Source organism: Struthio camelus, chromosome 20 (assembly GCF_040807025.1).
Source record: "Struthio camelus isolate bStrCam1 chromosome 20, bStrCam1.hap1, whole genome shotgun sequence".
In the NCBI taxonomy this organism is placed as follows: Eukaryota; Metazoa; Chordata; class Aves; order Struthioniformes; family Struthionidae; genus Struthio; species Struthio camelus.
This window is the reverse complement of record NC_090961.1, coordinates 1605828-1629905: the sequence shown is the minus strand read 5'-3', so window position 1 is coordinate 1629905 and position 24078 is coordinate 1605828. Positions and strand designations below refer to the sequence as shown.

General features: G+C 39.7%; 1 protein-coding gene across 15 annotated transcripts in view; it reads left to right on the top strand.

Moving 5' to 3' along the window:
• NEK6 (NIMA related kinase 6) overlaps positions 1-24078 on the top strand; it is an 81506-nt gene that overhangs the window by 30956 nt on the left and 26472 nt on the right. For 7 of the 15 annotated variants that reach the window (XM_068914438.1, XM_068914436.1, XM_009689575.2 and 4 more), the window contains exons 2-6: positions 2133-2252; positions 12471-12611; positions 14364-14426; positions 20173-20283; positions 23881-23989. In XM_068914438.1, the coding sequence (XP_068770539.1) occupies positions 2160-2252; positions 12471-12611; positions 14364-14426; positions 20173-20283; positions 23881-23989 (517 nt within the window). In that variant the 5' untranslated portion in view covers positions 2133-2159. Of the gene's footprint in view, positions 1-2129; positions 2253-12467; positions 12612-14363; positions 14427-20172; positions 20284-23880; positions 23990-24078 lie in introns of all 15 variants that reach the window. The other 8 variants (XM_068914430.1, XM_009689549.2, XM_068914429.1 and 5 more) reach the window with 3 other exon arrangements.

The following is a 24078-nucleotide window of genomic DNA, read 5'->3' as shown; positions in this document are numbered from 1 at the left end:
CTAGGCTGGAAACCGCTTAGAGCAGTCTCAAAGAAACCAGATTCGTGAGCAAGGATGGCTTATTTTGGTACTGAGGTAGTTTAGTTTCCCACACGCGTGATATTCCTGCACAATGGCGATGAACGGTAGGAAGGGAGTTGTACTGGCAAACGCTGTGTGTTGGACTTGGATGGACCGTTGGAATAGATGAATAACTATTATTCCAAATTTCTTAAGAGTGGAAGAGTCCTTCCAAAGTGATAATGAAAGTTTTGGTCATTCCCATGTTTGAATTACTTATTACTATCTCTGGGAGAACATGTGGGAGGTTGGATTCAGTTTAATGTAGAAAGTTAAGTATTATGAAAGTTTAGAAGATGCAGACTCCAAACCAGAGTTTAACAAATGTGATTTAAAGAAAAGCATGCCTTTTTGCATCACGTCTGATTGTGTATGCCTCAGATTTTCGAACAGCAGAACGCTTTAAAAGCAAGTAGTGTAAGATTCACTTGGAAATTCCTTAGGACTGCAGGAAATACTGCAAATAGGTGAGATGGTTATTTGTGTTCTGTGTGCTTCGTCCCCCTCCACTCTAGTCTGAAAACGTACAACTTGCTATAATTTGTTGTGTAGTGGCTGCTGAATGACGAGGATAGCTAATTGTATCTGTTCGCATCACTGTCAGAGGAATTTGTAACGTTTTCCTGACAGCTTCCTCTTGGTCAGTCGGTTCCTGGGCTCAAAGAATAAAGCTCTACAACCCCTTTGAACGTGAAGTTTTTCTCATGATTTATGGAGTCGGAAGCAGAAGTTACTCTTCTCATCTCTCATCTCATCTCTCTGTCTATGAGCATAATTCAAGATGGCTAGAACTGTGGTCCAGTGCCACTCTGTGCCTTATGTTGTATAAATTCCCAGCCAAATAATCCAGGGCAGTAACTTAGGTTTTGTTTTCTGGTTTACAGGGATTGCTGTGATGCTTCAGAGTAGGTTGGAAAGTGGTATCCTGTGATCCATTGAGATTGATTCATTTTTGACCTTCAAAAGGCAGATGAATCTTTAATGTATAGAATGTCTTTAATTTCTATTCCAGTTAAATTACTTCTGGTCAGAGCAGAAAGGCTCAAAGTTGTTTGGGAGCTACTTGCATAGCTTGTGTGCTGCCTTTTTTTTTTTTTTTTTTTTAAACCCTCCCTTACCCCCTCTAAACCTTTTTTTTCTTTGCTCTCCAAGATTGAGATTGGTTTAGGACCTCTCAGCCATCCTTACTATGTGCAAATAAGTGTACAACTTGAAGCATGTTTCATTTATTTAAAAAAAAAAAAAAAAAAAAAGGTCCTTTCTTCTCAGCAACGTAGTAGTCCTCTCAGAAAGAGGAAAAATAACAAGATGCCTGGTCGGGAGGTGGGAGGTATGCACTGGGAAATGCCTTCTTGCACCTGGAAACTGTTATTAGGGAGATCAGTAAAAATAATGCAGAGACAACACATATATCTCAAAGGAGGACTAAGTAACACTGTGAATTTTATGGAGAAACTTTGAATATTAAGAGAAACAGTATCAACTTTCTCGTGACTTTTTTTTTGTCTCATTTTACAAGTAGAAAATATGCTAACCTTTATTGAATTGCTCACTAACTATCTGATTATGTTAGGCATCTAGATTGGGCAGTTTTAGACGAGGTAATGCTAACTCCTCTTGCAAAATTTGAGTCGACAAAAGCAGTGCCTTGGATAGGCAACGTACCACTGGCCAAAGCTTACCCTCCGAAAATCGTTTTTCTGCTGTTTTGCTTATAAAAGTATTTTTGAAAACCAGTAATATTTTTGATATCAGTATTTGCTCTGTTAACTCTCAAGAGTTAGGATATGCTTGACCTGTTGCCGCTTTCTTCTAGCTTGCGTTCGTCAGCGTACGTGTTCTGGTTTGTCAGCGACAGGCAAAGCTTTTGTGGGGCTTGCGGTAGCTAAAGGTTTCCTTTTTTTTGAGAATTTTATGTGTGAGTCAATCAGAGGAAAAAAGGGGAGGAATCAGTTCTTGCTGTCTCGATGTACAACCACGTGTAGGCACACCCCTAGAAAGGGTTTTTGCTTTCAGTGTTGGGTTGGCAGTGATGAGACTTCTTTCTCTCTCGTTTCTTTTAATGCCAGCAGAGTTGTAAGGCAGTTTGGTATGTTACCATGGAAGGACAACATAACCACCCCCATCATCTCGGGGACCAGAACAGCCCTCTGTGCAAGCTGCCAGGACAAGAGTATCAGCATGATCCTCAGGTAAGAGCGTGTGTCTCGCGGCTTTCTCCTCCTCTGTTTTCTTCGCTCCCTTTCGTAAGGGCCTACGGAGTTCTTAGTGTTAAGGTTTGTTTTTTCTTTTTCTCCTTTCTTTTGCTTATACTGAGATTAGGGCAGTTAAAAGGTTTATCACATTTTGGATTTTGCCAGCCAGCCAGAGTTTCCTGAATCCAATTTTTGATCATAATAAGAGAAAAAGGAAATGCTTTGTTTTGCTTAGAGCAGGTATTTTTAAATCAGCTTATAAACACTTGTACTGTGTTGACTTTCTCTGCTCTTTGATTCTGTAAAGGAAAGGCCAAAGAAAAGCAGTTGTTTCAATGTCAGTGGATAAATGTACTTCTGTATCTCCTCACACAGTTTAATAATAAATTCTGAAGAGATAATTACTGAGTACAAGAAAAAGGTCATCCTGCACGGGACTGTAGGATCTCTGACTAAGTGCTGAGAGCCTCTGGAAGCTTTCTCCTTCAGCATGTTTTGCCTGTGCTGCTGTAACGTTTCGTTCTCCTCGCCCCCGCTCTGCAGAATGGGGATAAAAGTCAGGTTACACCTTTATGCAATGCAGCTCCAGTACTTTCACTCGAAACATCCCATTTGTGTTTTGTGAATTTTGGCTGCTTGCTTTTTTTAGAATGTTTGACTGTTTATCAGGGAAGTTAAGTTTTCCCTGTTACATATTGCAAGGAGTGAACAAAAACCATTGTGGAAGAGCCATTAGAGAGAATAATTCGAGGACTCCGGCTGAATATTACCTTGGGGAGGGGAGTGTGGGTGTTAATTTGTCATCCTAAGCGTGCAGTCCAGTGGTGTTCAAGGTTCCTTACGTAGGAAAAGGTTATTAGGAAAGCAATAACAAAACAGCCTGAGATTTGCAAAAACAGTAAGTTACATATGCACACATGGTGGGATGAATGTATTTTGTGCAGCACTGCTTTGAAAATACATTGTACGGAGCAAAGCCCCCCTCCCCTAATGTAGCAATTTGTCATATTAAGTCATTTAATAATAATTGAATCCCCTTGATTAATCTCTTAGAATTAGCCAGTTGCATTTTGAGCAATTAGGGTTAATTACTGCCTCATTTGGCAGGATAGAGCCCCTGTAATTATTTCATGAACAAGATTAGGAAGTGTTCCTGTGCAGCAGATACGTTCATGGCATCTTGGAGCGCATGTTAGAATTTGTAATGACATAGTTAAGTGTAATTAGAAGCTAATAATCTGTGTTCTGCTGTTATGCTGATGCTGAGTGGGCTCATTTTGCTGTATGGTCATTGTTTAGTGAAGATGCCCCTCAAATCTGTTAATATCCAAGTTATGTTAATGGAGCTCTCTGAGTGTATTAACTACTCTGAGAGCGGTTTAGGAGGGAGATATGACTGCAGCAAAAATTTGGAGGTTTTTTTCTGTCTTTAAAAAAAAAAAAAAAAGGATGCTGAATAGCAATATGTAGGGAAACATATAGGGAATATGTAAGAAAATATATAGGGAAATTAGGGATTTGAAAAATGCCTCTCCAGCAAACTCAGTGTAGAAATAAACAAAAATTATAATATTTAAAGGACAGACTATGTAAAACATTGATGGCATGGTATGATTGCTTATTATGTGTTTTTGATTTTCCACTTTGCATGAACATAATTATATGCCGTTTTCAATTTTCTGGTACCTGTTACCTGGTAGAATCCAAAATTACGTCATTTCTTTACATTGCTTATGCCTTCAGAATAGACATGCGATGTAATAGCTTGTGGGTGTGAGAGAGAGAGAGAGAACTTGGGAAGGAAATTTTGGTCAAACTTGTCTTATGAAAAGTATCAAGCATGACAGGGATTAAAGCTTAAGTAGAATAGACACAATTTGATCTTTTAGAGTATCAGATGAGGAGAAAGTTCTTATATGGAATGGTCCTCGCTTCCCCCCACCGCTTTCTTTCAAAATTACTGTCTGGCCTCCAAGAAGACCAGTGCAAGACTGAGCTCCTCTGCCAGAAGACTTTTCTATTTTTCCTCTGCTGCTTGGAGCGTTTTTTTCTGTCTGACGGTTATTTCTGTGTTACGGGTGAAAGTTGGAGACAAGTTGCCTATTGTCATATAACTAGTCAGCGTAGGGCTGAGGGCGCCTTGGGCTTTTCCTCCTGTCTGTCTCTAACTGCGGTAGTTCAGGGGCAGTGTGGTCGGGAAGAGCTTGCCGCCCAGGTCGGGGCGGGGGGAGGCTTTTTCGCTGTGTCAACGGTCGGCGCCAGCTCCGCTTGCGGTTGCCTTCCTGTCTCTTCTGCTCCCGTCGCACCTGATTTGTATTCTGGAACAATTTCTTAGTATATAAATTTGAGGATATAGTAATTCTGCTCTAACTCCTTGATATATGTTTCTTATAAGCTGTAGATATAAAAAAGACATATTATTTTGACTTCAAGAGAGAAATGGACTGCACGTCAGAGGTTTGGTTTTTTTGCAAACTTGCCCCGAAAGACTTGCAGCGCTAGCTTAGAGCCGTCCCTAGCTCCTCGCTTGCGCTGTTCATAGAGTTTTGCTGAACCTTTTCCTCGTGACTCGCAATAGAGTTTTGTATTTAGAAGTTTTCTAATTGGAATAAGTGAATATATAAATATGAAAAAGGCCCAGTAAGATAGCTTATTTAGCTTCTGGCTACGTTACCTGCCTGGCATTATTCAGATGAAGTTTCTTGAAAAGAAGAAAAGTGTTTTCTAGTAATGTTCCTGTGTGAAGGTGTCAGTCGTTTACATCTCCAGATTATATAGCAATAAGAATTAAAACTCATTGCGGAGTAAATCAGAGATATAAAAAAAAATATGGACCTATAATTTTTGACTAAACATTTGTATTATATAAACATAGTTACTCACTTCTAAACAATCCTTTTATATACTTACTAAACATTTTAGCAATAGATATGTTCATGGTAACTTCATTTTGGCCTGCTAATTTAAGGTATATCAGCTAGGTCATCTAGCAGCAAAGACTGTCTTCAGTTTATCATTTTCTGACGTGCTTAGCTTATTTATTTGTTAATATGAATTTCTTTGCTGATGTGAATGTCAGCTTGATCTGCTATTTTAAAGCTGGTGTTTGTCTTCTCTCCTTGTTATTGGCTAGTACAAATATATGCTGATAGAGATGTTAAAGCTTTGCTGAAGAATCTAGTTGGAATTTCAAACTTTAAGTTCTAAATAGCAGTTCAGGTTCAGGCTATTTTATGATGATTATGTAGTTCAGTTTAGAAGCTGCAAAATGAAAGAGCTGATGTATTCTTCAATAATTACTGGACTACCTATTTGAATATTTAAAGCCCGCGGTTTCCTAGTCTGTTGGTGAGCTTGGGGGGAAGAAAAACATTTTTAAATCAATCTATTCTAATGCGAGTTTATAAATCCACAGTGAAATTTCAATCTTAAAATATACAAAACTCTTTTCAAGTAGGTGCCACTGAATGGAGATGAGTGTACAATTTGGAACGTCATAAAGAGATGGAAGTAAATCATTGCTTATAATGTATATCTGTTCAGCTGTGGGGGCTGAAGCTTCCCCGTCTACTATCACAGATGTCTTTTAAAGGTGAAATTAGTTTACAGTAAATGTCATTCACGTGAAGTATGCACTTTAGAAGCGAGGAAAAGGTGGCTTTAAAATTAATGATGCAGTGCAAATATCAGAAAAACATCTCATATGCAGCCTAAAGGTAATTAAAATTCAGGTCAGAGTGTATGACTTGGGCTAAATTTTTTAATGAGATTTCAGAAAATTAATTGGACGAGGTTTTTTTTTGTTGTTGTTGTTTCTAAAAAAAAATATTTCGTTTCATGGCTTTACAGGAAAGATGCTTTTATTGGCATCTGAAGATTGTCATGTCTGACTTCTTAACCGTTGGTTAACCAATTTTTAATAATTTTCAAGTTGGTTACAAGCAATCTAAATGTTTTGTGACCTTGTAGCCACTTGCACAAACTTAGGACTGGTGCTGGCTTTCCTTGTGTCAATCAGGCAGGAGTAAAACAACTGAATTTATTATTAATTATCGTCAGTGCTCACTATTTATGCACTGTGCAATTAGCAGAGAACTTTTCCTTTTTTTTTGGCTCATTCAGACTTGGTTTTCTGCATGCCTCTGGGAGAAGCAACCATACAGGCGCTGTCCTCCTTCGCATTAGCATTTTGCTGATAGTTTGCTCTATAGTCTTTGAGTCTAGTCTGTCTGCATTACCCTTTCCCGGAAACCCCAGCTTTCCTGGTGCAGGAAACTGCTGGGGCTGTCCAGGATTTACCCCGTATTCAAGTAAGAATGAAGAGGTGAATTTGCTGGTCAAACATTAATTGTTCTGGAGATGGAAATTCTTTGTACAGAACAGTTGCTTTGTACTCTTCCATTCCCCAAGTAGCTGTACAGTCTGAGCTAGCTTCCCCTACAGCTATTCATTTTAAAAAATTTAAAAATTCTGTTCAAGTTATGCGGCTGCCCTGCCTGTGTGTAGTTATAGTGGTGCATGAAGAGTTTGGATAAAGTGGCCTCAGATGTTCCCCAGCTGCAAATTTTGGCATGTTTGCGTTCATGCATGCCCGGAAGAGGTCCCTGGCGGCGCCGCCGCGCGTGCAGGGCTCAGCCTGGTCCGCCTCTTGGGGAGGGCGCCGCAGGGCTTGGCGCCGCGGGCTGGCGAGGCGCGCGGCCGGCGCGCTGTGCCGCGGCCTGTGTTGGAGAGCAGAGGAGCCGCGGTTCACCCTGTTCTCTGCGTCTCTGAATGAAGAGTTGCAGGTTCGCTCTTCAGCTTTAATAGATCAGAAGCTTGGCTTTTCCTTAAAAAGAAACAAGTCTCTAAGCCCGGCAAACAGTTTAGTATGTTCTTTGCTGCTATAACAGACATACCTAAAAATAAGGAGAAACTTTAGTAGAAACTAAATACTTTTACCAAGGAGTAAGTATATAACAATGACTCTTTTTTTTTTTCTTTTTTTAAATACCGTCCCCCTCCACGTTTGCCTGGTTTGCTTTGTAACCTGGTGTATAGACTCTTATTCATCTCTAATTAAGCTTCCTGTCGTTGCAGCAGATATATTCAGTCATTTTATTTTTTATGCTGCTATAAAGAGTTTGTTTCATAGGATTTTTTTTTATTTATTTTATTTTATTTTTTATTTATTTTTTTATTTATTTTATTTTTTATTTTATTTTATTTTATTTTTTTATTTATTTTTACTAACTGTATTTGGCAGAAAGTCTCGTAAAACACCAAAACTGGAGGCTGCAAGTTCTGGCTAACTTATGCTTTAAAGTATTTGGACATTGTCGTTGCATACTTCTGCCAGCTTTGAAACTTTTGCTCTTGCATCAATGATTACATCTAAAAGAGAACATGTATGCCAGAATAACTTGTTCTTGGAATAATCTCTGCATTTCTTCTTAAAAATGAATAGCCTCTTTATTTGAACGAGGAATTAATTGACTTTAATCTTTAGGGTTTTTCTTTTTTTTTTTTTCTTTCTTTTCTTTTATGGAGTAGTAGAAGAATGAGACTTCATTGTGTGGATTAAAGAGAGCAGCCTTTGTCTCAAAACTAGTTCTTCCCAGACTATCTGCTTCCTACAGCTGCTCTGGGAATAGAAGTCTTCAAATAGCTGCACTTTCTTAGCGTCTGTAAAATCCCAAAAGCGTTGTGTGTGTTTTTGTTGTTGTTTTGTCCCCCCCCCCCAATCACCGTGCTTGAAATATGTTCTGCAGAGACAGGTGCTTGGTTCCTCTATACCCATACAAGCTTTAACTCCTCACTGAGCCTGAATCTGTCTTGAAAATGAGAAAATCTAGTTTAGGTGGATAGATCTGAGGATGATGGTAGTACTTAATTGTACGCACAGTTTGTATCTTTTATATAGAACTCTGAGAATTATAAATACCATAGTTTATTTGAATGGGTAAGTATTGGTTCTTTAGCAGCTTTATGGAAAATACTAGCAGTTAAACTGGGAAGGACTTGGAAAAAGAAGGGCGTTCCCCTTGTCAAAAGTCATGAAATAAGTGAAAGGTATATAAGGCCAGACCATGGGATTGGTTTTCTGAGGAGCTGAATGTTTGTTAGGTGTGCAAAGTGTCTGTGTGTGTGTGTGTGTGTGTGTTTTATAACAGTATTTTAGAAGAGTTACCTGCTTATGTTTAACATAAAAAAAAAAAAAAAAACATAAGAGCACGTTGATTTTAAATAGACATACGGGAACATGGAGTGCCCTAATCAATAGGGAGCTCTCTGATAAGGTTTGGTGTAGCCTGAGCATACTCTCTAGTTTATACTGTAGTCAAACATCTTCTAGCCTGTATGAAAGCTCCATTATTTTAATTAGGTCTGATAGGTTGTGATAGCAAATGCAAATCTGGGTCATTGCATATGTAAATGTGCAGCTGTAGTCCTGGAGGATGCCAGAACATATCAGCTGAGGTGTCCAGTCATCACCCAGCATTAACTGCAGCATGGCAAGCAGACTTTATATGCTAACCATGTGAAAGTGGTTAGGAGATACTCACATACTCTGTCACTTGAAAATATAAATTAATATTAGTAAAGTTAGGAAGTTGCTAGATATTTCTTGGCACATGCTTCAAATATTAATTTACAGTTAAACACTCTTGGTTTAAACACACTTAGAATTTAATGATTTATAAAGGGCACATGGATATTACCCTTGATTTCTTTCTTATACTTGGGTAAGTGTTGTATATATGGTTAGGCAGATATTTGTGATGACTTAAAAGTTACCGGAAAATAAATTTGATCACAGTTTCTAGTCTATTCTATACAAAATTCCAAGAGTGTATTCACCGTGCATAATGTAATGGCCCTCCGTTGTACAATAAGTTTAGGCAATTCTCATTGAATTGTTGGAAATAAAACTACTTTGTTTTAAAGTGAAACTAAACTGGCAGAGAAAGAAGGCATGATAGAGTTAGGAACCGCTTAACCCAGTTAGGCACGCACAAGTCCATAGGACCAGATGGGATGTATCCAAGAGTGCTGAAGGAGCTGGCCAGTGCCATTGCAAGGCTGCTCTCTATCATCTCTGAATGGTCATGGCAATTGGAGGACACCCTGATGACTGCAATTGGCCATCTTCAAGAAGGGCAAAAAAGAGGCTCCGGGTGACTGCAGGCCGGTCAGCCTCACCTCAATCCCTCGGGAGGTCATGGAGCAAATCCTCTTAGAAGTCATTTTGAAACACGTGACTAGAAGGTCTTTGGGAGCAGCAAAGTGGACTTACCCAAGGGCAAATCATGCTTGACCAGTCTCGTTGCTCTCGGTAAGCTGTGGACAAGGGGAGGGCACTGGATGTTGTATACTTTGGTTTTTAGCAGGGCCTTTGACACGTATCTCCCATAGTCTCCTTACCACCAAATAGGTGAGATACAGACTGGATAGATGGGCACTAAGGTGAGTGGAAAATCAGCCTGGCTGCTGGGTTCAGAAAGTTCCTTTACTCGACAGCGCGAATTTTTATTGCAGCCCGTGTGTTGTCCGACCAACCGAGGCTGTGAGGTAAGGTAGGTAATAATGTTCATTTCAAAGCATAGGGTAGACTAAGCTATGTCTTAAAAGGGAAACGCTCTCTGAACAATTTAAAGGAAGTACTTGATGAAACTAGCTTCCCATTTCCATGTGACTAACTGTCATGAATAACTGCAAATTGTAATAAAACCTCATTGTTTGCATAGATTATTGTACATGAAGTAAAATAACATACTGTTTTAGCCTGGGGAGATAAAATCCATTCCTGATAGTACTGTGAAACTATTTAAAGACTTATGAGGATAGATGGAAAAATTTACCTGTGGCTTTGGCACTTCAAAAATAATAACTCAGAGTGTCATCTCATGTGAAAAGGAATGGTTTTGCTCTTTTAGGCAACTTGCACTGAGAAAGTTGATGATCATGATGCCCTGGGGTTAAATTTCCAATTATGTGCCTACTTGAATTAGCAGACATTGGCTGGACATAATGGTATGGCTAAGAGAGGAAGGCTGAAGATGGCAGCAAAAAGAAGCGATAGTCTTTTCACTGCCTAGTTTGTGATTTATATCAGTATCTCTGTATCTTAAGTATTTATAAAACATAATCTTTTTTCTTGAATATACCTGTAGTAGAGTAGTATTCTGTTGTGGGTTTATTCCTGTGTTTGTTGTGATGAAGGTGTTTTAAAGATGACAGTTTTCAAAATGGCTTAGTTGATTGATGCAGTTTGTGGATCAAAAATTACTATTTAGGAGACTTTATTGCTGAGTCTTCTTAAAAACATTGAATTTTACAACTTTGTTTACAAAACCTCTGCCAAATAACTGTGACTGTAGTTCAGAAGCACCCAGACAACTTTAAAACTGGAAGCTTTTTCAAGTTTGATTGATACCTTTTTTATTGTTTGTTGGATTTCCTTTCTTTATGACAGAAATAAAAACTACTGCTACTCAAACTTACTTACTTTTCAATAAATATAAACCATGACAGAGCCTTTCACTTTTTTGCATGTAGTGCAAGTAAAAGGTGCTGGACTGAAAACTTTCCCTGCACTCTGAAGTCTTATCTCCATGCCACCCCTGTAACAATAGTCGCAGTAGTCATCTCCTTAAAATACCCAGTCTCCATCGCCTGCTCTTCCTGGACGCTTCTGCGGGGATTGTCAGCTAAAGACTCAGCTGTAAACAAGAGCCGAATCCCTGGGAAATAACCCCACCATTTTAGTTGTGTACTTGTCTAATTGCTCTTTGCATTTTTTGATGGGAACTCTGAAATAGTTCAAGATGTTGAAGCTTAAAAATAGTCTACTTGGCATGCACAGCAACTTTAAGTCATTAATTTTCATAATTTCTTTTTTAAACATTGTTTAGCAGTCATGTTAATTATAGAAGAGACCAGAACGGCTCTAGGGAGCAATTCCTAGTCTAGAGAGTACATAATACTTGTTACGCTGGGTATACCTGCCTAACTGCGTATTTACCTGAGCCTGCTCCAAAGGGAGTCGTCAGCCTCTCCCGAGTGACCAAAGCAGGCAAAGCTGATGGGGGCGTGTAGCGAGAGAGACAGTAGTTTGGGATTAATTAGTTACTTGCACAGAAGGCAAGACTTTATTTCCTTTTTAAAAAGTCATTTAGCTAAATGCACTAGTAACATCAGCTGAATTAACTAGAAAAGATAATTTTGACCATAAACGTGTTCAACGATCAGCTTAGACTTCTCTAGAATAAATTCCTGGTCATCAGAAATGAGTGCAGAAACATAGGCATGGTTGGAGTTCTAAACTCTCTTCTGTACGTTTTTGATAGCTCTTACTTACTAATAGTTTTATGTTTTAGTATGGTTAATATTTTTAAGCCAGTAGCAAAAAGTGCATCAAAAATTTGGATTAATCATTACTTCACGAAACTAGAAATGCTTTTATGTGATGCATGAGAAAAATGAATTGTTTTTGAATATGATTTGAAAGCTCAGAATATATATATATATATGTGTGTGTGTGTGTGTGTGTGTATATATATATATATATATATATATATATATATATATATATATATATATTTTAAGTGGTGGTAGGACTCTGAAATGTTGATGTGACCCACTGTGGCATCCCTGCCACGCTTTTGGTTGGTAATGCTAATGGTTATTATGGCTCCGCTGAGTGACTGTGGGCCATGTACTGTCTCTTGAAGGCCAAAATTTGGGAAATTGGTGTGCCTGTTGGGCAAGAGACTTGGGAAAAAAAAGAAAAAAAAATAGGTGTCCCATTTCAGCATGCAGATCATATACGTGCTTCGTTCAGACAACTGAAGTGATACTCCTGCAGAAAGTATCAAGAATTTATGCAGTATAGTGTCTTTATTTTTATGCACATATTTATTTGTGGTAACATGCTGAACCTTTACTTTATGACATCTCCTGGTACAGTATGGTATGAAGTGGACAAAGAAAACTGCGAGTGAGGAAGAGGGAAGCCAGTCCGTGCCGTTGTCCCTTCTATTACCAGCATCAAATTTCTTTGTCTTTCTGCCTGGGCAATTCTGCTGTTGCTGTGAGGAATTTATCCTTGCGAATGTTATTAGACAGAGAAATTGCTAGTTAGCAACCATAAAGAAGGATGAGGAATGTGAGTTCATTATTTCTTTTCAATCACTTTTTCTAGTTCATTGATTGATTGTATTTCTTTTGAATAAGCAGAGACATTTAACGTCGTACCCGTATCGCTGCACGTTGGCAGATTTTCAGATAGAGAAGAAGATTGGACGAGGGCAGTTCAGCGAAGTTTACAAAGCAACTTGTCTTCTGGACAGAAAACCTGTGGCATTAAAGAAAGTTCAGGTGAGTATTTAAATGGAATTGCTTGCTAAATGCAAGCAAAGCGAAATAGGAACGTTTTAGGGGTCCACACACATTACTCCTGAATCAGATACCTCTTATTTTTCAGTATTCTTTTGTCAGCAGCAATAATCTAATAAAATGGTTAAGGAACTGAGAGTTTGCTTTGATGGGACCACTAGTTGATCTGGTCTGTAAAATATCAATTTTACATATATAAAACGTCCTCCAATTTTTGAGGACATTATCTAAGTATTAGTAGTTTGGGAGGGCATAAAGTATGACTTCAAGTAAACTATATTTTTGAGAATGGCATCTGCTTTTTATTTTCTTAAATGGGGAAGATAAGTAAGCAGTAGGTGATGCTACCAGGAAAAATAGGAGCTTCTCTTTCTCTTGCTGTCTTTTTTTTAAAAAAAAAAAAAAAAAAAAAGTCCTTGGTTTCTTATTTTAATGTGGTCTGGTTTTAGAGTTTCTTTTTACTCTGCTTCTACTTCCAGTTAGACAGTATACCACAAAGAATATTACTTTCAAAGTAGTTTTACAAATACTGATTAGAATAGGTTAGTTTCCTGGTGCTTATGTTACAGGTGGGTATAAAAGGCCGAGCGGTCAGGCTGCGGCCCGAGCCTCCCGCCTCCCTCGGCTGCACCCGCTGCGCTTGTCCGCGCGCCTCTCCTAGGGAGTCCCGTCTCTGTTGCCAGCAGGCAGGAATTTGATGTTCGCGCTGCTTGATCTTTATCCCTTGCGATCTGGGAGTGGGTTAATGTTTCTAATATCAAAACTGTGGACAACTAGTCATGTAATTTCTATTTATTTTTAATTTCTCTTTTTACTTTATAAAAAGGGTTCAGTAAACTATTTGTGAACGCGTGTGAAAAAGCAGGGCCCAAATGGCTGTAGGACTACAGCCGAGAAACTGGCATCTTCCCATGGATCGATCATACGAGAAGACAAGAGCGCCAAAGCCAGAGACCAAAATGGGGCAGATGGTTGAGAACGTGAGGTTAGGGGGAGATGCTGCTGCCTCGCTCTGCTCTTCTAAGGAGCACCATGATACATGGGAGCTGAGGAGCAGCTGATAGGTTAAATGAAGATATTCAGTGGCCGGGCTTTTGGTGGTGGAATAGAAGAAAAAAAATCCCTCCACTTGTTGTTTACAGTTTTAAGGCAAATTTCTGAAGAATATTCATGCAAAATAGATTTGTAACTTAGATGATTGTGCAGTGTTATGAACAGCATTTTGTTTGAAGAAAGTTGCCTTTAATCCTTCAGCAGATCCTTTAAACTCCTGTTCCTACTGACTTAATGTGATTATTACAGAATGAATATTAATGCGCAATACTCTTGTTAATTATTGCAGAGAAGCCAGTAGAAGCTTTGTTTTTATGTTATTTGAAAGAAAAATAAACATAATTTTGTCTTTCATTTACTATATGAAAATAGCATTAAATAATATTAAATAAACAAAGTAACTATGTTGAAAGTCACACCAACAAATCCAAAAACTAGCATCTCGCTTTTCCTTCTACTTAGCATATTGCCTATAGGTTCTAAGTTAATTTTTCCCCATTGCTAGCCTAGTAGCAGTTTCAAAATAAAGATAACATTGATCTTTCTTTGATCTGGGCGTTGCCAACGTACTCATTATAGTGAGAATATATAAAGTGGAGAAAGAAAGACCAATTTCTCATTAAAATATGAAATTCTTAAGTTTTTGCTTCATTTTAATCTTTGACATTTTTTTCTTTGAAGATTTTTGAAATGATGGATGCCAAGGCTAGACAAGATTGCATTAAGGAAATTGACCTCTTGAAGGTAAGAATTTTTACAATTACTCTTTTTTATTTTTTGTTTTGAGGAAACAACTTGTTTTCAGGTTGGCTACTGTCACTTGCCTTGTTTTACACAATTTATATGGCACACAGTTAAGATCTTAGTAGACCACACTTTCTTTCGCAAGTTAGGGAGCTTGCGTGGTTTCACTGTGTGTTTCTATGGTACAAGAGTTTCATCCTAAAGCTTAATTTTATCAAGTGCTCTGCCAATAGAGAGTCTAACAAATCTTTTTTTTTTTTAATGACAGAAGGATTTGAAATAGAAGTACTCCTCTCTCAGAGAGGCATGAAGGTTCTTGCTCTTAAAAATGTTGATTTCCTTCTCACTTTAAAAGAAACTAATTAGTGAACTGGCTAAATGAGGGGAAAAACACTCTTGGTTTAACATGTGTATATCCTGTGTTTGTATATGCATGCATATCACACGAGAAAAAATGGTAGCTTAGAAAAAGGCAGTGAAATCAAAGAGGTTTTTTTAAGTGATTATACTAACTAGTGATTTTTTCACCTCAGTAATTTAGTACATTTTAAAACATTGGTATAAAATACGAGTTGCATTTTAAAATTCTAGTTTGAGTAACTGGAACAGATTGTTGAAAGATAAACTAATAGTTTAGCTAGTCAGGCTAAGGGAATTAAATAATAAGTGTTTCTATTTAAATTGTCAATTTATATTCATGCTGTTGGAGACAAAGCTAGGAACTGCTAGTCTGCACCATAGAGATACAGCATGACCGTGTCGATAGCGGTTTGTGTGACTGCGCTCTCGTTATTTACCTTCCGTGATGCTCTTCCAGGCAAGAGGAGCGTATTTGTCATGCTTGTAAGTTGTTATGATTTTTCTTGTAGTAGCTGGAGCTCCCTGGAGGGAGTGAGCTTCCATTATACCAGCAGAGTACAGTTCTGCTTTGAAAAATACTAGTTGATAAAATCAGATTGATTGTTTTGCAAAATATTTTGTAAAAGAATAGGAAACATTCCAGAAAATGTGTTTATTTGGGGTTGGAGGTGGAGGAAAGGGAGCAATTGCTGACGATGTACTGAACACACTAATACACTAGTAACTATGCAAAACATTAGCTGTGCTGATAGTTTAATTATTATTTATTATTGAATGTGAGCAAATCTTGCTACTTGGACATTTACATAGCACCATCTAAGGAATCTGGAAGTCTGAATCTGTTTTAAAAAGTCATTTTGATAAATCCTACCACGTTTCTGGTGCGGAAGCGATATATTCATTAATATTACCTGTAGTTGATTTCCTTCAAATGGGTATTAGTTTTCAACCAAGAGCCAACAAAATGCATTGAGTTGTATCCAGGAGGTACGTAGCTCAGCTTCTGAGAAGATCAGCAGATAATAAGTAAAAAGTAATCAAAGTTCAAACTGCCGACTTCAGAAGCACTTTTAATGATGTCGTTCGGGTCAGCCTGTCTGGATAATTTGGTGCAGGTGCAACGGCGTTCCCAGCAGGCTGCCACATGGAGTTTTCCAAGGTTTTGTTTAGAGACAGGGGAGGATTTTAGCTGGCCAACCCTCAGCGTGTCAGTGTCAGCAGCTGGAACGCGCTTCACTCAGTGCCGCAGGCCTAGTCTAGACCTCCTCAGATCAATATCTGCAACTCATCCTCTGCTAGTTGATAGCTCCCAGGCTGCCTGTTCCCACAGCTTCGTATGAATAACTGAAGGGCTATACGTGGATGTGCTGGGACGGTCCCAAGAAGTCGTATTTCAAAACTTGACTTAAAAGCTGCCGCATCAGAGCGTGATGTCGAATTCATCCCGAGGACCGGGCAGTGGATGTTCCCGCTCGTGCAGCTGAGACAGAAGAGCCCAGGCTTGGAAGTAGGAAAAGTTTCTCTAGACTCTGGTTTGCGCCGCAGGGTACCTAAGTTCTCCTCTGGGCTGACTTTGAGGAAACTTCATGGATCTCTTGCTATGCTGCTGTGAGCTTTGTAAACGTGGGGCTCCTTTAGGCTGGTGTGTGTGCAGCTGCAGGAAAGCAGGACAGGTGGGTTTTGTCAGACATGTGACTTAGTCTCAATAACTTCAAGATTTGCCCAGTGTTGTTGTATCAAAAGGTAATATAATTTATTTCCTAAATTCATCAAGGAGGATAATTGTTCTTGTGTCTGGAAAGTGTACGGTGTCTAAGGACCAGTTTCAGCACAGTATTTCAGTGTGAGCCGAGCTCTTGCTCAGGTTAGCGGAGTTCGGCAGTTCTGTGGACGCGTGGCAGATTTCTGCCCCACGGCTGTATCCGGAGCCCGGCCGTGCAATGTGGGTTATTCGTCTTTTTTGACATTTTCTTGCTACTTTTAAACTCTGGTGTCCAGTATAAAGTATTTGTAAACCGATACTGAAACAATTTGCCATAAGAGTGTTGTTTTTGCTTTTATTTTAATATAGACCACTGAAGGATTTGTGAAGGGATTGCATAGACTTGCTATAGTTCATCCCTGTCAAAATAAAAGTTTTTCTTTTTTGGTTGAAGATTTCTTTGTGTCATGGAAACTAATTTTTGTTTGGTGAAAATTAATTCATAATTTTGCGAAATGATTAGAATCGCTCCCGATTTAAAAGAAGCCACACCAAATTGTATATTACTTCCAGTGTAATTCTAGCTAAAACATTTAGGGAAAGCAGCTCAGTATTGCGGCTGTAATCAGCATCTGGGCTGCCGGGGCCGACCCGGGCTCACCCGCGCGCCGGCAGCTCTGCGTGCATGCGCATCAGGCGTTAGCCGCCTTCAGACTTGTAGGGCATACTAAAGAAATAGGAAAATGTCGTTAACGCAAAAAAAGGCGTTTGTAACGTTTTGTGTGTTTAAGGGTTTATGAGAAATGAATGTGGTTTCCTTCTGACGAAAGGTATTTCAAATAGCTTTTTCCAAGCTACAGGCATGTAGAATAGTTACAGAAACAACTACAGAGTCGGGTTTTTTTTTTTTTTAATAGAATTTTGAGAAAAGAATGAATAAAGAGTAGAAGTCTGGCTTATGCCAGGCTGCTGGATCCCGAGGTGCTTTGCCTCGCTGTTCTGGGCAGATAGTGTTCAAGCGTCAGTGAAATACATTGTCTAACAAACAAACACACACACACACCCCAACCCTGCGTTATTGCCCAGCGGAGGAGGGCGTCCCGCGCGGCTCCCGGGGTGCGCCCGGCGCCGGGACGGGGCTGCCGGCCTCGGCCGCCCCAGCGGGCCCCGCGGAGGCCTTTCCTGCAAGCCGCCGTCGCCGGCGTCAGCGGGGCGGCCCGGGCGTCCTCTCTGTGGGGCTTTATGCAAGTTCGTCGTGACAGAATAGGCGTCCCTCCTTACATCTAATGGCTCTCTTTAAATCACTAAGAGGCGTGTCAGTAAAAAGCACGCGCACGCTCTCTCTTAGAAAATGCGCGTAACTTCTTTACGTCGGTTGTGTTAGGTCAGGCAGGAGACCCCGGCCATGCTTGAGACTGCGCGCTGGTTGGGTTTCGGTACCCGCCGTGACCCGAGCGGGGTGCAGGAGCGGGAGGTACTAGCGGCCGCGGGTCTCCAAAGGTGCGCAGTCTTTGTCACCGTTACTGTGTTTTGATTTTGTATTTTAATGGCACGTGGTGCCGAGGTTTAGGAAAAGGTTTGATTGCTTAAACTCCCCAGCGCCTTTGGGAACTCCTCCGAGAGCTCCCATCATAAAAGCAAAGCGGCAGGAAACAACTCCTAAATCACCGACTCCCGTTAGCCCAGAGCAGTGCGGGATACCCTGGCGTGGGCTGTGCCGCGACAGACGGCTTGTGTGAGGTGGTGGCAGAGCGAGGAGTCCCAGCGGGCATTAGGCATCAGTATCTGCTCCCAACTTTGGCACTTTTTTGCCTGGAAGTTGACCTTTGATCGATGTACCCGAGAGCAGACATTTAACAGAAATTTCAGCAGAAATGGTGGACTACGTTATTTATTTATTTAAAGCTGGGTCTTGTGGGAATGTTCTTCTCTTGATGCCGGCACATGGATTCCATTAGCGCTAATGCGAGCTAGTGTCCAGGCATTGCAAAGCCGCATCTCTCCCCTGATGCGCATGCAGAGAGGCCTGATTAGCATGATGGATCATAACAGTGTTTCTTTTGGCTTCCTAACCCCTGAAATAGACACACTGGGGTCACAGCTGTTCAGGAGATGAAATGCTTACTTTTGTAATTTTTAAATTTATTGCATTTTTAGGAACGCAAGAGAAGGGTAATGTAATACAAAATGAGCACGAGAGAATAGAGAAATCTAGATATTGTCTTCTAAGCAATTACAGTTTTTCTATTTTAAGAGATTCAGACATAAAATATTAAAACAGAAATTTTAATTTGTTGAGCCTGTTTCTTATTTTAGTCCTGTGAGTAAAGCGTAACAAGACCAGGAGAAAAATATTTTCATAGCACATATTAGCCTGCAAATTATCTGAAGCTCTATTTTCTATGGAATAGAGGCTATTTAAAGGCCTGAAATCTGTGACAGGGTAACCCCCACCCCAAGCCATGCACACGTACGCCCGTTGTATACCACGGGCAGCGAGCGTTTCCGCTGGCGGGGGCGCATCTGAGATGCGTGTTTGTTCCGCTATTGTGAAGCGTGTGGTAGAAGTGAGCCAGGTCTTTTGTTGCAGTATTTAAGCATTTGGGGTAATTTCTTGGTGAAATTCAGCAGAAGTGGTGCCTCAAAGTAGAAACTTCCTTACGGCCAGGAGTGCTGAGCGCAGGGCAGTGATGGAGGCTGTCTTCAGCTGGCCCCCTGTGCGTGGACTGATTCTTAAATAAGATCATTGTGGTTTCAAAATGATATTCCCTTAGATCCTGTGGATTTAATCTATCTGAGAAACTTCACACGCAAGCTTGATAGCATGTCCTGTATTTCCAGATCTGTGCATTGTACGTCTGTCTGATCAGCGTAGACTTTTTTCAGTCTTTGATTCTACTAAGGTTGTGGAACAGGTTTTCTGTGGCTTAATGAGACAGACGCTAAACTGGTTATACGTTTTCCAACTTACCTGCTTGCTTTTATTTTGTGTGACCCTACTTGGTCCCTTTCTAGCTTAAATGTTTGTCCGTTTTGGTTATACAACAGTTTAATGAAGTCGTTTTTCCTAATTCTGTCCTTTACATCTGAGAAGATGCAAATTTTTAAGAAGCACACAAGGAAATAGAAGTAAAATGCCAATTGTGAATATAAGAACAAGCTATACTTTAAAAAAAATGAAGATGTTGACATAAATAATGAGAAAAATAAACTAGTATATTGTGTGAGATTTGTGCGTTATTTTCCTTTCATTAAATTTTTACTTGCCTTTTATTCTCAGGGACAGAGAGGCCACAAGGAGTACTATAATTAATTATTGGGGTTTTTTTTCATTTCTGTTTAAAGAAGTAGATTTTAAGCAGTTACTGCTTAACCAAGTTTCTTTTAGGACATTGCTTTTAAATATTTTGTGAGCTTACAATGGAAGAGGCTATTTCACCCCAATTCTGACCCTGATTACTCTTCTAAAAAAGACTTTTTTTTTTGTTGTGGCTGTGCTTGTGATAAATGAACTCATTTATGATGTTTTTTGTGTGCGTATAAAGGCCTGGAGCACTCTTTGTAGCTCTACCTATTGTGAATCATTTTGCATAATGATCACAAAAGTGGGTACAGGTATTGTATCCTTGAGTTGAAATTACTGCGTTGTCACAAATTTTCATCTTGCGCTTTCTCAATCTGCAGCAACTGAACCACCCCAACATAATTAAGTATTTGGATTCCTTTATCGAAGACAATGAGCTCAACATTGTCCTGGAACTGGCAGATGCTGGTGATCTCTCTCAGATGATTAAGGTAAGGACATGTCAGGTCTGAAGGTACTATCAACTTTCAGGGTTATGTAAGATATAAGGCTCTGGAGGAAAGCAGATCTGTGCTAGAAACGTAGTCTGATTCTCCTCTCGCAGTTTTCTGCGAGGACAGGGTGATTCCAGGGCCTAAAGCCGAGGGTCTCGTGCCGTTTCACGCTCACTAGGGTGTGCTGCCTGATTCTGCTTGCTGCTCCAGAGGGCAGCAAGCAAGCATGATGTGGGGGGGAGTACATATTATTTTGCAAGGCTGATGCATTCAATCTGTGATTGGGGATATTTAATTATCGTTAGGTATACTATTCACATAGCCTGTCTGCCACACTGAAGACGTTTTAGAAAGTGTATTGACTTTCTTTGCAGCAGGGATTTGGGATTGAGAAAATGTTTCAAGTGCTTGCTCTTCTCTTATGTTGCTCTTAGGAATACTTGTATTGCTGGAAACCAGCTTTAGTTAAGCTGTTACCACCTGCTTTTATATTTTCTTTGACATGTTAATCTTTAGACATACATCCCTTGTGAGAACAGATGTGTTATATCATGTTTGTTAGCACTCTCAACCTTCTCTCCATGTTTTACCTGTTTTTTTGCCATCATTATTCTGTAATTATCCTAAGTGAATGTTTGGAAAGTTCTTCTCCTCCTTGTTGTCACAGTTAAAATATCTTATTAACAGATTTGTTTTCTATGCCAGCAGAGCTATGAGGCACTAGGCCAAAGGCTGTCAAACAAGTTACCCATGTAGTCCGTAGTCAGTGGCTAAATTTACGGTATCCATGCAAGTCTGCTCCGTTTCGGAGAAGAATCTTGCCTGGGGTAGTCAGAGCTGGGAATAGACTTTTGGCAGAGAAGTTTCTGGTGAGAGCCCCCAGATTACAGATATTACTTGAATCCACAGGCAGTTCGTAGAGTTAACAGTGACAGTATCTGCCCCAAGCCTGGGGGACGAGCTGGTGGGGCCGTAAGTACGTGTGGAAGGTAACGTCGCTGTCTCCCGCCGAAGGCAGCCTCCTGCAGCGGCACGCGTCACCACCGTCCTGCCTGTGCTCGCTGGAGAGCCTGGAGACGAAGCACCTGTGTGGCTGGCGAAAGCTCCTGTCTGTTTTTTATCCTTCAGTACTGTTTTTCTTGTGGTTTATTGTATGTTTCACCCTTTTCCCAACAGATCCTAGAAAACGTGCAATTTGTTGCAGGCTTTTAGTAGCTTCAGTTAAAGATGGAAAGAAAGTGATCCCTGTGAGAGCAAGAATTAGGGCTGTGACCATCCTGACATGCAAGTGTTTTGTTTGATTTTTAAATCTCGGCTTATAAAAAGCGTTACTTACATAGTTGTCAGATATCACCGTATAAAATATTTGCATGCTTATGTCGTTTAGGGCTTTAGTTTAAAACTTTCCCTGGTAGTAAATATGTAGCTGGCTATTTATCTATCAGGATTGGTAATTTCACTCTCTGAAAATTACTTTTTTATGCCATACTAGGAATTACATTTTCTGAAACTTAATTTGTTGATTCCTAGGTTGACAGCTTGAACAAGACTGTAATTTGTGAGCTCTGCTCTGTCTATCAGCGCTCTGCAGTCTAGTTCGTTTTCCCACGTATTTGTTGCAGGCATAAAGAAAAGGCGCTGGGTTTTCTGAGGTCTTATAAATGATGTTAAATTTGGCCCAAATCTTTGTTGAATTCGAGTTTTAAAAAGCAAACTGTAAAAAATGAGAGGAAATGAAAGCAAATGTCCTCCTAAATGTTGTAGCTTGAAAACAGAATCGAATGAATAAAGTTTGCCTGCTTCCTCCTCAGTGCCATCCCCCAGCCCTCCCGCCTAATCTCTCTGGAATTAAAACTTATGTTTAGGATTTTCAGTTTCCGAGAGGTGGTAGGAACAGCAATAACAACACACTGAAGGTGCGAGAGTGATAAAAACAGGGGCTGTCTTTGTCACGCCCCTGTTGCCTGCATTATTTATGAGGTACTGTAAAGCTGGTGCAGCAGAGTGTTGCTGGATAACCCACTGGAGAGTTGGGACTTCCTTGTAAATGTCAGGCAGATCTTATTGGACATGACATTTAGAAAATTATCACTTGTGGTCTTGCATATCCACTCATAACTACTTTAATGAGAATTAAATAATAGCGTGTATATAACACTTTATCCATCACCCTCTGTAATTCCTCTGTGCTCTCTATCAAGTTTTGGGTTGAAACTGTTGCAAGCTGTCAGATTTGCTGCTTGGGGAATTGCACGGTCACGCCCCTTCGCAGCTGATCTGCAAAATTAAAATTTGCCATTACTTGAGTCAAACAAGAACCATTAGCAGCATTTCACATAAAATATAAAATGTGACAATGGACATCAGATGTCTGTACTGAAAGGAAAAAACACAAGATGCAGAAAAGGGGCGTTTTCAGTGGATTTCTTCCTTTATTCTTGCTCTTACTTGATTCTAACAGAAGTTCTGGTGTGTACGATACAAGAGAAATGCAGTTGTAGAGCTAGAAGGGTGCACAGCATTTCCGAGATTGTCGTCATCTAATGTTACCTTGTATATCAAAGAATGAGGATAAATCTTAAACCACCGGAAGTTGTGAAGTGCATTAGGTGTGTATCTTGTTGATGCTGTAGAGGAAGAACTTGCTCAGTATCTGGCACAAGAATAAGCAACGAGAAGTTGGAGACCCAAATCAAAAGTAGTGGAATTTTAGGAGGTATTGAAGGAGGGCTGGCAAGTTTGGGGCATCATCCACATGACTGTAAGACATTCTTGAAATGTGAAAAGATACTTGAAGATATATAATGTTTAGCCTCCCCTGGAGTAGACAGCTGGCTGTTTATTCTTCTAGTAGGTTACTTCAGAAGACGACTTAAATTTTCTAGGTAAACATATTGCACTATTCTTTATTGTGTGTACTATGGTGATGGTCATGATTATTTTATCTGAGAGCTATTGATGGCCAGAGGTCTGTGGTATCAGGACTCAGCTATGCTTGGCACTGCATATACGCACACAAAACTATCCTTCTCCAAATTTTTGTGTCTCTTGATCTGTACTGTCTTTGTGTCTCACTAGAGAAAGTTCAGTTAATATAATGTTCCTATTATGCATGAAATAGAATATATTATTCTACCTGATCACGGAAGAAGAACAAATACGTTATTGATGCTATTGCAATCTTTTGAAACAGAGAAACTGATTTTGTTATTGTTGTTGATAGATTGTACAATAACAAATGTTTACAAGCTTTTTTAATGATCCTTTGTTACTTAAGGCAAAATATTTGAGACATTTGTTGTTTTGAAGCATTAAATATGTTTTGCAAGGCAATTAAGGAGATTAATGCTAATTGTAATTGGTGTCCATTCAAAAATGTCAAACCTACTTAAGCATATTTTTCATAATAGTTGTTAATTAGTGAATTGCATTGAAGTTTACATGCAGAGAGAAGGAGTTAAATGCTAATCAGGAGAAAAGTCATGCTGCTGCAGATCTGGAAGACATGAGCAACCTGCAGTTGACTAACATGAGTCCAGGAATGAAACAAGTGTGTTACTTCTTCACTGATCTCTTATTTATTTTCTTCCACAGTATTTTAAAAAGCAGAAACGGTTAATCCCGGAAAGGACGGTGTGGAAATATTTTGTGCAGTTATGCAGTGCAGTTGAACACATGCACTCCCGCAGGGTGATGCACAGAGGTAACATTAATTCAGTCTCTTTTCACTGAATAATAATATAATGTTCCAATTAGTAAGCGCCTGCATTCAAAAACAATTATGCTGATGTT